Raw genomic sequence first — 17,374 nt, 5'->3', positions numbered from 1 at the left:
GTGTGGCAATGAAGCTTCCACTCTACACAGCACCAGAGCCCCCGGACATGGCTTGAGGAACATGGCAAAATTCAGATATAAAGGAAAGGCTGTACTTTATCAGGCCTCCCATCTATTCTGAGAGTGGCCAGTGATCTTTAACCAGGCAGGCAGGGAATCACCCACTTGCCTTGGTCTATATGCAACCATGAATGATTACTAGAAGAATATAAGAAGCCTAAACCAAAAGTTACAAGAAATCTGGAGAAATGAAAAGTGTAAGCTAAGATACAAGTAATGCAGAACGTTACCAAATTAGGACAAAATAAATCAGCCTTCTACCAATGTTAAAACATTGAAAACCCATCAAACCATCAGCCAGCAATTCAGTAATGACTCTGTGCTCTACAAACACAGATTGGATGTAAGCATAGATTAACCCAAGTCCCCAGGGACAGATGGAAAAGCCTTTCCCTACTCCCTTTCCCCACAGCCATGCTCTTACTCAGTGTGTGAGCTGCAGGAATCATCTCCCAGCACCTTTGTGCTGGGAACAAGGGAGCCAAAGCTGGGACATGAAGGGCAATGGAGCTGCTGGCTCTGGTGCTGGACAGTCACAAGTTCCCTGTCCCACCCCCAGCTGCCAAACACACACTTTGGTATTTCATACCACGCGTAGCAATCCAGGCTGGGTGACATTAAGGTTAAAAGTAATTTTGGCTGCGGCAGCCCAGCACAGAGATTACAAAAGGTATTTTATTATCAGAGTTCTCTATAGAAGGGCTGCTCAGCAGTCAGGATGCAGCAGACAGATTCCTGAGGAGAGCAGATGACACGTGTGGCTGCTGCCAGCTATTTGCAGAGCGTGGCCATACCTGGCCATCCCCACGTCCCCAGGGGCTGCCGGGCACAGCTCCCTCTGCACACAAATCAGCACATCAGCCGTGCTACTCCCCAGCCAAAAGCAGCCACTGAACTTTTCAGCAGTCAGTATTTTAAGGAGCTCTCCAATAGCACTCAGAGTAAGCAGATAACCATTTTAAATATAGCCAGTGGAATGGAAGAGTGCTGGGTGCCAGCAGTGATCTGGATTATTTGCTGGTTACTAAATACCCCCTGGCATGACTGCCCCGGCCGTGCAGCTCAAGTCTGACGCAAACAGTGGCAGAACAGCAAACAAGAATTTACAGGATTTTGTAAAAACTGAAATAATTCTAGGAGGAAGGAACAAATTGGTTCAGGGCTGCTGTTGCTCAGGGCTGCATCTTCGGAAGAACGAAGACAGGTTACTGTTTAATTATATGTAAAACCCAGCTGAAGGCTTGATAAGCACTTCCAGATCTCAGCAGCAGGAAAGCAACATGAGTATAAATAAAGAAAAGAAGACTTGTGGGAGCAGATTTAGCTCGAGGATGGTTTTCCTCTTGATATTCAGCAATAATTGCACCACAATGTGCCACTGAATTCCTTGGGGCCCTGCCTACAGTTCTCTGGCGTTTGCAGTATACATGCCTAGAGTAGGAGATGAAAGTCCACATGTGGAAAAACTCCTACATGCCTGACTATCACAGAGGTTAGAAGGGGACAGAAAAAATCAACAACATTAGCTCCATATGGAAAAAAACCTCTCAGGTGGACTCCTGTAAAAAAGGCATTAAAAACCTGTTCACAAACCAGTGCCTCCAGGCAATCAGCTGGACCAAAGTGGGAACTTGGCAAGGTTTTAAAAGGATGCAGCCTAAGAGCTTCTGCAGCACAGAAAAGGCAACAGCAAGGTGACAGGAAAACAAAGTACACCAAGGCCCAGCTTTTGCTGCAGGCAGCGAGCTCTGCTGCAGGTACAGGTGCCCTGCTGAGCAGGGCAGGGAGGGGCACAGCAGCAGCAGGGCCTGCCCCAGTGCCCAGCTGCTCACAGCAGCCCACGGCCAGCCTAGAGCCCCGGCAGGCCAGCTCTGCTCACAGCAGAGACCAGCTAAGCTGTGCTAGGCTCACAGTGCCACCACACCGCTACCAGCAGCATGGGCAAAGGCTTGTAAAAATAGCTAAGATTATATATAGCAGCTCTGATTTAATTAAAATTAAATACAGCTCTGAGAAAGCTAACTGACCATGGCTGAGAACTCTTGATCAGAACAAACTGTTCAGCAATTATTAGACCTCATGTGATGACAGGATGTGCAAAAGGTTCTGTCCTGGTCTGTTGTAAACATCACCTCTTCTAGCAGAAGCTCTTGTTAAATATACTTTAAAATGCTGCCTTTTAACAAAAGGCCACTTGGAGAAGAAAGGGCACTTTTAAAAGACGGTTGATTTTCTCATTTCTTATTTGCCTTTTTGTTAAATAAGGGTGTTCCATTGTACTTGGCAAGCACCTTGGTGTGAAACAGTGGTCCCTTTATCTGGTTCATAATTTAAGCCTCTTCCATATTTTTGTTTTTAAAGACAATGCTGTTGCTAGGTCACAGCCAAAGGGCTACACATGTAGCTGACCTATTTTTTCCTGAAGGGACAGGCATGGCTGATGAGCACAGGGCAGGAACCATCTTCCATCCCATGGGAACAACCTGTGACACCCTGCACTTTCTGCAGGCTGCTCTTCCCACATCCTGCAGCTCGCCAAGGAGAACCCAGCACCACACCCACAATACCTTCACTTTCTAGCAGTGATTTCACTTTGCATGGTCCTTACAAAACACCTTTCTCTCCAAAAAGGGAATTCCTTCTACTTAATAAACCCGACTGCCGAGCTGCACCCTGCAGAGACCCATGGACAGAGCCTGTTGTGAGAGCAGGGTTTGCACCCAAGCAGGCAGCACAGCCTGCAGTGTTGCCTCCTCAGCACAGGTAGACGACAAAGGTAATAAAGCACCATGCTGGGTTTAGGCTCAACACTCGACTCTCCCCTTCCTTTTAGTGTAGAACATTCCCTTTGTACCCTTACAGGCTTGTTAAGTACTGTTAAGTTTAATATGTTTAAAAAAAAAAAAAGGCAAAAAAGATACTTCGTTTGTACAAGATGTGTTTCTTCCACACTTCCCACCCACTGCCCTCCTCCAATGTCAACAGAAGCCCTACTGCCCTTGAGAACAGTCCCTTGCCCAGAAAGGGCAGCTGTCACCCCCTCCCTACAGCCCCCACCCCACTGCTGTGGCTGCATCAATGTCCAGGGACCGTGCCCAAGGACACACTCCCTGTCCCCTCCCCAGGTGCCCATCCTGTGCCACACCGAAGGGGCACAGATCCTTGTTTTAGGCCAGTTGCAACCGTGCTACCTGCCAGAGGAGCAGGGATGGAAGAATCTGGAGGAACTAAAACACTGTCATAGGAAAAGCTGTAGGAGTTTGCCAGAAGATGTAGCTTTATTGTACAGTTAATTAGCTCCCTCTGCAACAGCTGTGATGGGAGGAACACGAAGAGAAACACATACTGCTCTAGGGCTTGCTGCAACAGAGACCTGACCTGCACATTCTGTAACATCCCACAGGAGCTACCTGGTCATGTTCCCAAATTCTCCTTGTGGAAGTGCTCCAGCCAGGCTCTTGGCTGAGGAACCTGCAGGCCCACCTTCACTCCAGGCTGCCAGCAACGTGAAGGGGCTCGCACACACACTCTGCAGCTTTTCCTTTAACACTCATCTGGCTAAAGCCTTGATAAAACAGCAACTTGGTTCACTTACACTCCCAAAGCCAATTGGTTTTTTGAACAGAAATGGTTATGGACACCGCTGTACATTTGTGCTTCCATAGCCACACCATCACCTGGGATTTTCCTCTGTCCAGGCTGCAGGCAGCAGGACAGAAGGAAACTCTTGGGAGTCTCCTTGCAAGACGCTGCATCCCTTCCAGGGAGAGTTTCTCATGCTTCCACGAGCACCCTGTGTTGGGCAGTGACCCTCACAACTGCCCCAGCTGCAGCACAGCAGCTGCTCTTCATCTGGCAGGGGGTGTACAAAGCATCACAAACAGCCATTTTTGCTGGCCATGTTTTTATTTGTTTTTAGTTTTAAACAGGGGAGCCAATGATACATCCAGTATTTCAAAAAATCAGAAGATAAAACAAATTTTTAAAAGACCGAGATGCTACATGCTATATTTAACCTAATTTTATTCATGCTTGCTTTTGAGGGGGGCTGGGAGTGGGACAGGAATCATTCGTAAAAACATACAGTAAAAACAAAATGTCTCACCATATAGAACTTTAACCTACAGTAATGTTGTACCTTAATTATTTCCATGCACACAACTAACATTACAAAATTTTAAAAAAATGAACACAATTAAGACTTCTAGGAGCATTTGATAATAAAGCAATTCCTAATTTCTTTTGTAGAGATCAAGCACCTCCAATTACAAATTCCTATACACAGTGAGTGCTTTACTTGAAATGAAAACTAAAAAATAAAAATGTATTGGATAGCCTCAGAATAAGCCGATGTTAATATATATCCAGCTATGTAGGCAATAAAACCATAGTGCTAAACAAAAACTTTTATCTGAAAAGTAACTCAAAAATTGACTTTCTATAATTACAGAAATATACTTATTTGCTAAAATAAATAAAAGTGCTGCATATTAACACTTCACTATAAAGAATGCATACCAGAACATTTATAAATATTGAATGATTTTCAATAGGAATAGCTACTACAATAATGCTGGCTAAATAGAAGTGCATAATGAGAAGCACTATGGGTGGTTAATGTTTTGCCACATACTGCTGTTACCTTGAGGTAGATAACACATGCGTACCAAATTCTGCATTCATTTCAGTTGCTGCTGGTATCATGTGTCTAAGAAATGTGTAGAGTATGAAAAACTCTAAAATACGCATGAATGAAAAAAATGTTTCGGGAAAAATAGATATTCTCATGCAATTATGTACAGTCTCACTGTGTAAATTTCAAGGCAAGGTTCTTTTTCTGCAAAACATGGACACTGTTTTACTGAGAGAATGTTTTTTTTTTTTTACTTGGTTTAGTGCATTTTTTGTTACCTCCTGCATTTTGCATTATTTTGCTCTATTCTTTAATTTTGTGTGCAAACGACATGCCAGTTTAAAAACAAAACTAACTCATGTATAGAAAGTAATTCTGGATTGTAAAAACAATGGTAAACAGAAAACTAATGAAATCCATACCAAAATTACACCATCTGATTCAAGTAAAAAAATTACTTACACTAGTAATAAAAAAAGACAAACACATCTCATGAATATAAAAGAAATGTCTGCTGAGTGTTTTAGTTTAGATGTTTCAGAATGCTGCTGTAGGTTTTGTGGGGAATCTGGGGAGATGATTTCATAGCAGAAGGCGTTAGCGTGGCCTGGATGGACTTCAGAGGCGAACCAACAGGGCTGTGGAACTGAGGAATACCTATAGCCTCAAGCTGCTTGTTGAAGAGGAGCTCCCCACTGTTACTGAGAAAGCTCTCTTCTCTTTCCTTCTCCCCAAGCTTCCCCTCTTCTACTGGCTCAGGTTCTAGCATTTCAGCATCTTCTTTCTTACTAAAAAATTTGTCCAAATAACTGGTGTAAGTATTTTCTTTTTCAACTTGTTCATCTTTCCTTACCTCGCAACAGAACTGGTCTATGAGGAAGCACCCCTCCCCACCACTGACAAACTGACTGTCCCAAGAAGTTTGGTACAGAGCTTCTAACTGTGCCAAATTGGCCATTCCTTTCTCCTGCTTCTCTCTGCTCACCGACTTCGATATTATGCCTTTCAACTCTATCTGAGACACTGAACTATTCAAGTCATTTAATTTATCAACATCAGTAGACTCATGTTGTAAACTAAGCTGGATGGTTTCTGCTATAAAAGAATCAAAGTCAAACCCCTGATTCTTCTCCCTTTCTTTTTCAACAAGTTGCTGTGATGCTTCCTCAAGTGCTATCTGAGCTTTCACCAACCCATTCTTTTCACATTTAGACTTGCCTTTCTTGTCAGACTTTTCTTTGCTTTGTTCCTTCCAGTTTGAAAGATCTATAATAAGCTTGGGCTCATAGTAATGGTTAACTTCACTGTCTCGCCAAACTAAATTATCTAGGTATGAAGAGGACCTCATTTTGTAATTACAAGTGTGACTACATTCCAGATCACAATACTTGTTTTCGTGGTGATCTGAGTACTGCCAGCAAGGCTCAGTAGAGAAGTGGGTGTCAAAGGCAGGATCCTCCAGGTATTTTTCACGATCTCCATCCAAATATTTGCGAGGATCTACTTGCACTTCTTCTTCATCAGTAACGTCAGAAAGAGCCCTTGGATCACGCTGAACTTCATCAGCTTCATAGTTATTATGAATAGGCCAGTCATGGTCTGAAAACTGACTTTCATGGTATCTGTAAAACAATTTCCTAAGTGTTAGCAGCTAAAAACAAGAGTCCTCTGGCTCCCAAAACAGAGACAGTCAAGTTTAGAAATTCCCTTACAAAATAATGACAATTCAACACAAAGGTCTTCCTTAATCCAACTGGGTACCTCTTCCAGGTTTTTAATTTAATCTAGCGTAAGGAAACAGAATTATGTACAACAGCTCACTCCATTTACAGAACTTTTTCTAAAGTGTGTTTAATTGACTTAAGATGACTACTGTGAAACCTCTTTACTACAATGTGCATTAAGCATTAGACAAGACAATCATAATTAAAACTCTCCTTAAACGAAGTTTATTTTTAGAAAAGTATTTTGGGGAAGAAAAAAAAGAATGGAAATATTAACTTTAGATTCTTGAGTCCTGAATGCAACTCAGGAATCCATCAGCATATCCAAGTCACATCTAACAGATTATAAATCCAATGATAATGCTACAAGAAAATAAGAAAATTTTATTGTCAGGTCAACTCAAGAGAAAAAAACACAGAAAAGGAAATAATGCCCATGAAGCAATGTCACTTCAAGCACAAAACCATCCAGTGATCTTACCACAGTAAGTGATAAATTTACCTTTCCCAATTATAAATATGGCTGTGACTTTCATCCATTAGCAGAATATCATCAACCTCATCTTCAATGTGAAAAGGATGACTTGAAATAGGCTCGTCCGTTGGAAAGGAATAAATGCTCATATAAGGATGGGACAAAGCTTCTTCTGCTGTCAATCGATCCATGGGACTAAATGTCAAAATTTGCTCCAGAAAGTCCAGTGCTGTAGAATATAAGCTACCATTAAATGGGAAATTTCTGACATTTAGAACCTAACATTAAGGTGCAGTGCTTTGCTTTAGAGCCCTCTATTTGTTTCAAAGTAGCTGCCTGTGAAGTATCAGCTACTGACAGTACACTGCCATATATGCATCCTGGAGCCATCAGAAAGAGAGAGAAGTCAAATCTAGATCAATCATAATTTAACTTAAAGCATAAAAAAATAACAACAGACAGAAAGCTTCAAGCTGAATCAGTATCCACCAGGAAACACTGCTGTTACTCTGGCTGGGAGACTCTCTTCTAAGAACATTTGAAAGACAGTCCTTCTATAGTGACTCCATTCCAGTGTTCCCTTCTATTTAAAAAGCCAGTGTCTCAAAACAGAGCCATTCCACTGCAAATAGGTCCAGCAGAGATTCACAATTCTACTCTAAAGATAACCAAGCAGCCATCATGGAAGTAAATTTCTTTTATTAGGGCAGAAGATAATCCTTCTTCAGAGAACACAGATTCTTGTAACTGTATTTAACAATCACACACCTGCACCTCAAAGCTGCACACTTTTTGATGATTTTGAAACATCAAAACATTGAATCAAGGATTTTTTCATGACTTACCTTCAGGACTGATGCCCGGAAGCAACTGAGTTAAAGGTTTGTGTGGCTCAGTCATATCGTTTCTAATGTAAACTGGAATTACATTGAGAAGCTCCTGACGGTCCTCCTCATGTACGACAGGAATTGATTCTAGAATCAACTGCATCTGTTCAAGTTCATGTGCACCTGAGCACCAAAAGAAACACAAGCTGCCATTTCAACTTTAAACACTTCTGATCCCTGTATATGAAAGGCATGTCAAAATTCTGTGCTCTGAGCAGCTATTTCTAGTAAAAGATTATAATCTCCTGCATGCGACAGAGGAAAGGCTGAAGTTCTGAATTTACATGATAATAAATCTGAAGAGCTCTCAAGAAATGCTGTGGCATATGAAGAATTACACAGCTGCTACTCACAGATAAAGAGACCTAACCTTAAGCTTTTTAAGGGTGTTTTCACTATGGATGAGGTATCCTACAGCAATACCCTTTTCATTATACATGACATACTGCTATCCTCCCCTTTCAACTGATCCACCTAATTAATACAGTATTTGACCTCACTTTGGATTATATGTCCCTTACTAATAAGAACAGTAGTAGTTTAGCTCAGAAAGACATTTTGCAGGCCATAACCATTTGTATTAATTTCTACTCCAAAATCCTGCATTCACTGTCAAGTGCAAGACAAAAATCACGTGTTGGTTACATAGAGTGATGCTCCTTTTGAAAAAAGTACTCTATTGTGATTGAAATTACAGTAATCTCTTAGCACTACCTGAAGCTTCTCTGGGTAAGAACAATAAGGGCCTATACAGCAGGTCAATTTTGAATAATGAATAGAATCTATATTCGGTACTGGAGGACCCAGAAATACAACCTGCCAACTTCAGCTCATTGTTCAGCTCCAAGGAGGATGTAGGATCCTAGAGATTCAACTAGCAGATGAAATTATATAGGATTATTTGCATGCCAATGTTTCCTTCCTTCACCAAGCAGCTCTGGGCAATCACAAGCAATACTGATGTATGTGACAACAAATATAAAAATAAATGGGGGCAGCAAGAGGCTCTACCACCTCCAAACTTCTCCAAAGTTCACTTCAGTGCCTGCACAGCACAGCAGTCTGCACTAGACATCTATCACACACCTGCCAGGTAACTTGAAAAGCTGAGACAAAGTCACTGCAGAAAATCTGACAGAGTTCCCCAAATGAATCAGTACTGCCTTGTGTTAACTTCTTTACTGGACTGAAAAGAAAGACTTGCTCTACTTCAGACTACAACAACAATTTCTTAATATGATCTATCATGTTATATTGCTTGTAATTTGCTGGAAAATAGCATACTGTGTAATGAGTACCATCCTAAAAATTAATCATCTTCCTGTCCACTATCAGCAAAATAACCATTGCAAAATATTGATTTAGAACAAAGAAGGAGAGAAGAATGTTTGGCAAAGTTACTGAATTCCACTGCCTCAACTTCCTTTCCTTCACTTGTTCCAGGTATTCAGCAATATTAATCTGTATTCTTCCCTCCCATTCTCATCAGCTTTCTGAACAGCAGGATTCCTAAGGGCTGGTTCAGAAACAGACAGGAAGTTGCAATTAACCAAATCAAACATCCAAACAACTCTGCAGAAGAACTTTATTCAGTCTCAGGGCAGAATAACTATCATATCTGCAACCATCTTTCCTTTCCAAATGCATGACATCAAGAAATGCATTTTTCTTTAGATAAGAAAACCATGGCAGTGCTAAATTTTCAGAGGGGCACACCTATATCTAAAATATTTTTCTAAATATCTACTCAATGCAATTAAGGGATATAAACAAGCCTACAAATTTAGGATTTTGGTGACTAAGACCACGTCTTTTAACAGAATTCTAACTCTCTGCACAGCAATTGGGCCAATAAAAAATTGTGACAAATACCAATGACACTCAAAGGAAAAAAACCCAAAATGCTGCCAGTTGTGATCTATCTATGCTGAATGATGAAATCTGCAGACTTCCTCCCAACAGGAACCTAATAAATCTTTTATCAGCCAGGCATGTAATACTCTGGGGACATTACTCCAGTAGTTAGTAACTCAAAGAGTGAAAAACTCACTGCATGGTAAGAGAAGCCTCTGCATGTATTAATCACTGATTTATACCAAATAATGCTTTCAATTGACAGTTCTCCAGTAACTATTTAATGGCAAGAAGCTCTCCATTCCACTGCCTTTTCATGCAAAGCTAAGAAAGACTGCAGAGGTGTGCTTTCAGTCCACAGTCCTTGTGTCTAAAGGAATGTGAACTCTGAAATGCAAGCTTAGCCCTCAAGGTTTTATCTGCATTACTCCTATAATTCAGACCCACAGGAGCAAATCCAAGAGTGAGCCTGAATGAGACAGCTGCTGCAGAGGCCCCAGGGTGCACAAAATAAGCATTTCAGGAGGTATTTCTGCAGTTTGCTCATCTGCTCCCATGGACTGAGTGCTTGTCAGCAGGTGGTGATCTCCTACAGTGCAAATAAGTTTCACTTTACCTAAAATGCTCTAGTTTGTGCTCTGAGCTAGGTCACCAACATGGTACAGGATGGCCATCAAGAGATGGGCTCCAAAAATTTGCTCCTGATCCTAACCAAAGCTCTAATATCGATGTACCCAATGAGATCAGAGCATTGCTTCCTGTCTTACCTGAAACAGTTGAAGGTTGCACATTTCCTTGCTGTATTGCACTAAATTTTACACCTCTAAATCTACACCCCTGGGGCTTCATAATTTAAAATATATAGAAGTAAGAAGTGACGAGGTTAACTACATTAAAAAAAATAAACTTTATGCATATGATACTCAGGGTATTCATAATCTTCAAATACTCCCTGGATGCAGCAATTCACACATGTACCAGAACACTTCTTAGGCAACCAATAAATTTAGCTTAACACAATTACAGATATATTTACCATGCATGACTTCTAGAATAAATTGTGGTATTTATCTAAATACACACCAAAACAAGTAATGAAATTGGAATGTCTTCTGCTTTACAGATACATCAATCTATAGTTTATATAGTGCACAATAATACAGCATATCCTGATATGTTGTATTATATGATTATATTATATGATATGATATCATTAGTCAGTGACTACTGATGTTAGCCACAAGAACCAATCTTTCCCAAGGAAGATAATTAAGCAGTACCACTCCTTTTATGAATATACCACTGATTTTATTCTACCCACCTGCAAAGAGGGTTTTCCCAGTCAGCATTTCAGCAAAGATGCAACCTGCAGCCCACATGTCAATGGCTTTAGTGTAGTTGTTGGGAGAAAGCAAAAGCCGGGGCGATCTGTACCATTTAGTAACCAATCCTTCAGAAAGATGGCCCTAATAAAATTAATTAAAAATTTTATTAGATTTTTAAGACTTACATTTTTAAATTTATTTTTTAATGCACTATTAACAAGATTTTTTTAGTTTCAAAGTCCCAGGGATTATATTGTGTGCATTCTACCAAACCTTCTTTCTACCTTTACAAATATCTTTGTGAGTGAACAGCAACCATATACAAATATGACACTATTTATATAGTCAAATGAGGTACTGCAGCAAAACTTTCTCATTCTCAGATGCCAAAAAAAAAATGCAGAAATGATACTGAACTCTCTTGTGAAACATCTAGACCAGGAGGACAGTATCTCTAAACCAATCCCCCCGAGCAGCCATACTTGCACTACTTATAATCTCATCTAAGGCTTCTATAATTAAATATAACTAAATGTTGCTCTTCATCTCAGGTTCTTTCTTCACTGTTAAAACCTTTGCTTTTCTGAATCCATTTAGTAAAAAAAAAAAGCCTATTTTATGCTTGCAGTAGTCCTATCTGAGACAAACCATGCTAAGGAAGCCTTCCACAGCCTATCTACCTGTGCAAAAGGGAGAAAGATGCTATTTTAAGAAGGCACAGTTGTCAACCCATCACTTAGATATTCCCACTCTCTGCATACCTTGTGGGAATAATGAGGATCCATGATTCGTGCAAGACCAAAGTCACCAATCTTCAGCACCAAGTCTTCAGTATTAATGAAAAGATTAGCTGGTTTGAGATCTCTATGCAGAACATTTGCAGAGTGAATATACTTGAGCCCACGCAGCAGCTGGTACATGAAAAGTCTGGCATGATCTTCCAGTAAAGGGCCTTGCTCTAGCAAATTAGCCAGATCTGTCTCCATGTATTCCTGGACAATGTAAACACAGTTCAATTCTGTCAGGGAGCCCACGTCATCTGTTAACTGGCTTCCACTGGGACCAAGAATTTCAAATACTTTGACAATGTTATCGTGGTCAAGTCTTCTAATAATTTTGATCTCACGTAGAGCATGTTTAACACTCTGGGGATCTGTAAGGACAATTTTCTTGACAGCTACTCTTTTGTCACAGTCATTATCGACAGCAGAAAAAACTAAGCCGTTTCCACCACAGCCCAGTGGTTTTAAGTCCATATACCGAGAGCCCAGATCAAAACCATGAATGTTCATGAGACTTTCAAATTTTTCTGCCATTTTAAAATTCTTTACGTTTTTCCTCAAACTACTAAGCTTCTGTAAACACACGGAGACACTTCCACTGGTATCTGAAGGAAAGGTCTTAGAGAAAGGGAGAAGAAACACTTGGCTTTGACTGCAAGATGGTTTCTTGACACTTTCATTTCATTATGAGCCAGCCAGGCCTGCTGTGTCCCCTTGAATTTAGAGCTTGTAAGCTCTAGAACTCAAACCGAGCATAAGATCGAAAGATTGCAGCATTCATAGTTCAAGAAAGGTGCAGCATTTCTGCAGACATTAAAGAAAATACTCACAAGAAACTCAAACGGAATGAAATGACATACTATGCACTCAGCTCTACTGTGCTAATCTGGTTAACATTTAACAAAAATGTGAATAAATATGCACATAATAGGCTTCTATTAACATCCTCCTCCTCACAGTGCAGATACATTCAGTGTTGGACTGGTCCTGAGCAGCGTCATTCTATGGTGCTGGTAAGCACTATTTTTTTTTTCCTTCTTCCTCCTTTTTCTCTTCTTTGTTTACAGTCTAGTTAAATGGGAAACTGGCAGCTCTTGATTTACAAAAGATGCCTTCTGTTAATGATCAGGTGGCTCCAGCTCACCACAATCACAATCAAAGCTACCATCCATTTTACTCCGTGGCAACCTGAAAAGCAGAGAAAAATACATCAGTACCCCAGCACATACAAAAGTCTTCCTCCTCCCCAAGCTCATTGAGTTGTCCTAAATATAAAACTTATTTACTGTCCAGTTACAAAAATAATAAATCATCAAAAAAGCTAAACCAATTAGAAATTATATGTACTTTTCACACTTGTGGAAGAAAGCAATAATGACCAACAACCATTTCATATATCTTGAACATTTTTGATGTAATCTATTGAATTTATGGCACAAAACAAGAAATCCTCCCTAGTCTTAGGACAGAGACTAACAAAGCAAACTTGTTTTGTTAAGAGCTGTTAAAAGACAAGCCAGAAGCAACAGTATCCACTGCATCTGTCAGCAAATTTTGAAATAATTATTTTCACTAAACTTTTATTTGAAGCCAAAATCAGGTTTAACTATTTCACCATAATAAGAGGTAACTAGGTACTGGTCACACAAAAAGGGTGGCTTGTACACTCCCAGTACACTGAATATACAACACACATCCAATGCCACTTATAAAGCTTTAATCCTTGTGATTTTGGATAAAGTTTACCAGCACCTCAAATAATAACTTTGCCTCTACAGACTCAATGTTACAGGAATCATAGGGGTAATTCCTACATATCAGACAAATATTAATGCTTTATCAATTATTTTTATACTTATCCAATGTAGATTACAAAGAAAAACTAGCAGCAAGTACATTTTACAGAGTAACTGATATGTTCTACAACCATTTCCCCTAACATATGGGCTCTTTCAGACATTATTTATTTTTTAACAGTGTAATGAATTCACCTACTATCATGAAAAACCAAACTTGCAATTTTCTCAATACATTCCCGTCAGCAACAGCAGAATGTAGTCATAAAGACCACATGGTGCATTTTTGTACAACATCCTCACTTCTTTTAAAAGCCCAAAAATACCACAAAGGGAAGAGTCAGAGGGGGTAAGTGTGGCAAGCTTTGGGCAATTCCACTGCAAGTCACTTCAATGTTCTTCCCCAACATGCATAGGTCACATCAAACCACTAAGTGCCTCCTGTTCAACCTCAGATTAACACATTTCAGCTCTTCCCTAAATGTAAAGGTCGCCACACTATCCCAACACTTCAGAATTAATTATATGAATGTTTTCCTTTAAAACAGTGCTAGCCTTTCAGTGGGACAACTGGGAGCAAGCAAAACAAGTCTCCTCACTCCTAACACCAGCAAGAGCAGCTGACAGGTTATTAACATATTTTAAATAATGGCCTCAATTCACTAAAGTAATCAGAATTGTATAGAGAAAAAGAAAAAAAAAAAGAAAGAAAGGCACACTGGCAATGAGAAACAAGACTGCTTCAACACATTTAAATATTACCCTTCCTTTGGCTCAAGCCTGACTGTCATCAAGACACAGCCCCAGTGCCCAGCCTGGCTCCCTCCTGCCACACACCACCTGCCCCCAGGTATGTGGACAGAACATGGCAAACACGGGGAAGAAGGAAACACAATCTCTTCTCAGATTTTCTTTTTCAATAGAGATCACCAAATGTAGTATTTCTGAACTGAAAAGCACTGAGCTGCCCTTTACTGATGTGGTATACCCTGCCACAAGGGTGATCTTCAGAGCTTTCTCTACCCAGCACAGGGAACATAAGATTGCCTTAAGATTCCTTTCTTTGTGCATTGGCAAGAGTCCTAATCTTAAACAGTGCTTTAAAAAGTTATTATAGTCTCAGTACAAACACAACGAGGTAACACAACTACTTTACCCCAAACTATCTTGAATTTTTAGCAATATTCAGACACAAGAGTGAGGACCCCTTTTAAAATATGTATGAATTTATTTAAAGAACAAAAGTAAAATTTATCCTAAAGAGGACAGTATCAGTGACTATCCAACTCTGTTCACAATTGTAAAACCCAGATGTCTAGCCTCTTTGATTTTTAACATTTTTAAACTTGAAAGTATTTTCTCACTCACATGTACTACTTTCAGGTTCACTCATTCTGAGCTGCTGCCTGTACAACAGTTTATATCACCCCATTCACCTTTCACTCCAACATCCCACCAGTTGTTACAGAAATTAAAATTTGTACCAATACTTCAAATTTCACATTAACTTGAGGTCCAAGGCCTCTGTTTAATTACCCTGCATTAAGCTGTATTTTACATCCTTGGGACCATCTACAACCAGTTGTATTCTGCCTCATAATTAGACTTATTGTTTCACACTGCTGATGTCTTCAGCATGCAGCAATACTGAAACTGTTTGCACCAGCTGTGTGACACATCTGGGAACTCTCTTTTAGCTAGTCCTATTAAACAGCCCAGGAACAGATTCAAAACTATGCCCATCAGCAGCAGAGATTAAGATCTACCATCTCTTTGCCATAACTCAGATCTTACCCCCTACTGCCATAAGTGAATGCAGCAATGAAAGGTCTGCTTCAGGGAGAAAGGGAACTATGGTCCACTCCTGAAGTAGGAGCCCTAAAATCTTCATTCTCTATCTCTGAAATGATGCATTTTTAATCATCAGTTTACACTTATCCTTTCACTAGGTGTCCACTAATTACAAGGTTTTCAGAGAGCCTGCAATGATCTCCACAACCAGACTGATTTAGCTAAGAAAACAAATGCTGACAACATAAGCAACCAACCTGGTGCAGCCTTCATTTGACCTGATCCTGCTCCAAGCTTCCTTTCTGTGAACAAATTACTGAATCCCATGTTCTAACCACTTGAAACATATAATGGACTACTGTATAAAAAAGGGTGGGAGGGGTTTATCATCCCAATTTGTTCTGGACAGGCTATTGACGCAGGCACTGACATTTTCATCTAGGATATCACCTTGCCACAACGCCCAGGTTTTTTTTTAAGTGGTACTTTTGCTCCATCTTTACACAAAGTTTAAAGAGTGAAACACAAAGATACCGGTTTCTTAAGTGGTTTATAACTATGGTTTTAAAATGGGTCACTTTTTGGGAAAGGGTAACAGAAGTGACCCACAGAAGGGCTTTGAAATCATCCCTAGCAATGATCATCACACTTTACTGGCTCCAGGCATTGCGCAAGCAGTCCCTTCAAATCACGCTCAACTCCTGCACGTGGATTTATCACAGTTTTCAGGAAACCGGATGTACACTGAAATAGTCGGGTATGAGATGTTTACTTTGCCAGAAATACAAATAAGACTGAAAGACACCAGTTAATTTGATTATGCTGACCATATAATGATCAAATTATTACTCACAGGAGAAAGACCAAGAATGACTAATGACATATTATACAATCTGCTAAGTACTATCCCTTTGACTAAAAAATACGGGGCACAGAACTTTTTTTTTAGATCAGCCACGTTGCAGTCAGTAGGCAGAGTGAGTCATCGTCCAACTCACGAAACTGCTGCTTTCTAAAGCCTCCTACTTGCTCCCCACACTGTTTAGGGAACTCGGTGCTGGCAGTAAGCAAATGTTACTATTAGTTTATAAATCTTCTGAAGGATCTGTAAAAACACACAAGAACCCAGTGTACTTTTTTCTATCATGTTTAAAAATGGTTTGGCTCTCCCTTTAGATAATAATAATGAAAAGTCCCCAGAAGAAGCCCACCATCAGCCTTCTGCACCTCTGCAGACCTGCTACCATCTGCTGTTCCACTGAACAGGTAACCAGTCAAGAGTGAATTCAGATAACAACCACACAAGCAAGGACTGAGCTTGAGCAAAGGGCTGAAATGAAAGTTCCCATTTTAGCTTTAGAGCACACATTTTCTGAACGCAACTGCCAAACCAAAATGCACCTCTATTTTAAGCCACCGCTTTCTGGCATTTGTAACTGGTTTACTAACACATAATGCTGTGACGACGTTGTTTTTATACACACACACACATCTATATAAAAAGCTTGCTGGCGACAGCACGCCGACCGCCGTTTCTTTTCTACAACACAATTAACAGCCATTGTCAGGCTGATCCCAAACGGCACTGAATTAGCCACAAAAAGAGACACATCCTACAGACGCCAAGCGAGAGCATCCTACCTGCCTAGCCAAGGGTACCTGCTCCCCACATCCCAAAACTCAGGTAGTCTCTCCTCAAGCCATTTCCGTCGGGTGTTTCAAGCTACTTATGAAGAGCATTAAGTCACTTTCCCCACAAAATGTTCCCGGAGCCTGCGGGCGCCCGGGAGCAGGAGCGAGCGGTACCTGTCCGTGCCCTATCTGGTTCGGCTCGCAGAACCGCGCCGAACGCAGCAGCAAAACTTCCGCAGGCGGCGGAGGCCGGGCCCCCCGGCAAAGGACATCCTTCCTCCCGCCGCCCCCGGGCCGAGCAGCCTCGCCCGCCGGGGCCGAGGGACCCGCTGCCGCCGTGCCGCGGGGGCCAGCCCGGCCCCGGGCCCCCGCCGGAGCAGCCCTACCTTCAAACGCCCTTCAGGCCGCGCCCGCC

At 40.9% G+C, this 17,374-nt stretch overlaps 1 protein-coding gene across 6 annotated transcripts in view; it reads right to left on the bottom strand.

The window, feature by feature from the left end:
• Positions 1-3,947: 3,947 nt before the first annotated feature.
• Positions 3,948-17,374, bottom strand: part of MAPK6 (mitogen-activated protein kinase 6) — a 27,997-nt gene continuing 14,570 nt past the window's right edge. For 3 of the 6 annotated variants that reach the window (XM_041469244.1, XM_041469246.1, XM_041469243.1), the window contains exons 2-6: positions 11,720-12,928; positions 10,955-11,099; positions 7,738-7,902; positions 6,920-7,121; positions 3,948-6,315 (exon numbers count right to left, since the gene is read on the bottom strand). In XM_041469244.1, coding sequence (XP_041325178.1) covers positions 5,217-6,315; positions 6,920-7,121; positions 7,738-7,902; positions 10,955-11,099; positions 11,720-12,274 — 2,166 coding nt within the window. In that variant the 5' untranslated portion in view covers positions 12,275-12,928 and the 3' untranslated portion in view covers positions 3,948-5,216. Of the gene's footprint in view, positions 6,316-6,919; positions 7,122-7,737; positions 7,903-10,954; positions 11,100-11,719; positions 12,929-15,584; positions 15,700-16,968; positions 16,990-17,133; positions 17,322-17,374 lie in introns of those variants that run through there. The other 3 variants (XM_041469248.1, XM_041469247.1, XM_041469245.1) reach the window with 3 other exon arrangements.

Source organism: Pyrgilauda ruficollis, unplaced genomic scaffold (assembly GCF_017590135.1).
Source record: "Pyrgilauda ruficollis isolate IOZ18807 unplaced genomic scaffold, ASM1759013v1 scaffold23, whole genome shotgun sequence".
NCBI lineage: Eukaryota > Metazoa > Chordata > Aves > Passeriformes > Passeridae > Pyrgilauda > Pyrgilauda ruficollis.
The sequence above is the reverse complement of the archived record's forward strand: the minus strand, read 5'-3'. Positions and strand labels throughout refer to the sequence as shown.